The following is a 549-nucleotide window of genomic DNA, read 5'->3' as shown; positions in this document are numbered from 1 at the left end:
GGTTGAGGAAGTACATCCCCACCAACTCGACCTGCTGCTGGCGCTGCCATGCCCCGCTCCACATGCGGGGCAGGTTCCTGGTGGAGGTGGACCAAACCTCCTTCCAGTGCTCGGCACCCTTCATCATGGACGCCCCCATGGACCTCAACATCTCCGAGGGGCGGGTGGCCGAGCTCAAGTGTCGAACTCCTTCCATGTCCTCCGTTAGGTGGTTGCTGCCTAACGGGACGGTGCTGAGCCACGCGTCCAACCACCCGCGGATCTCCGTCCTCAACGACGGCACCTTGAACTTCTCCCACGTCCTGCTGACGGACACCGGGGTTTACACCTGCATGGTGACCAACGTGGCGGGGAACTCCAACGCCTCGGCCTACCTCAACGTGAGCACGGCCGAGCTCAACACCTCCAACTACAGCTTCTTCACCACCGTCACGGTGGAGACCACCGAGATCTCCCCGGAGGACATCTCCCCTAAGTTCACCAAGCCCGTCCCCACCACGTCGACGGGTTACCAACCGGCGTACACCACCACCACCACCGTCCTGGTGC

At 62.8% G+C, this 549-nt stretch overlaps 1 protein-coding gene across 1 annotated transcript in view; it reads left to right on the top strand.

Moving 5' to 3' along the window:
* Positions 1 to 542, top strand: part of LRRC4 (leucine rich repeat containing 4) — a gene marked incomplete at both ends in the record, with an annotated part of 1,221 nt that extends 679 nt beyond the window's left edge. The window contains one exon of the mRNA XM_010021586.1: positions 8 to 542. Within this exon, the coding sequence (XP_010019888.1) occupies positions 8 to 542 (535 nt within the window). The remainder of the gene's footprint in view (positions 1 to 7) is intronic.
* Positions 543 to 549: the final 7 nt, after the last annotated feature.

This window comes from Nestor notabilis, unplaced genomic scaffold (genome assembly GCF_000696875.1).
Source record: "Nestor notabilis isolate BGI_N333 unplaced genomic scaffold, ASM69687v1 scaffold29389, whole genome shotgun sequence".
In the NCBI taxonomy this organism is placed as follows: Eukaryota; Metazoa; Chordata; class Aves; order Psittaciformes; family Psittacidae; genus Nestor; species Nestor notabilis.
This window is presented reverse-complemented; position numbering and strand designations above follow the sequence as displayed.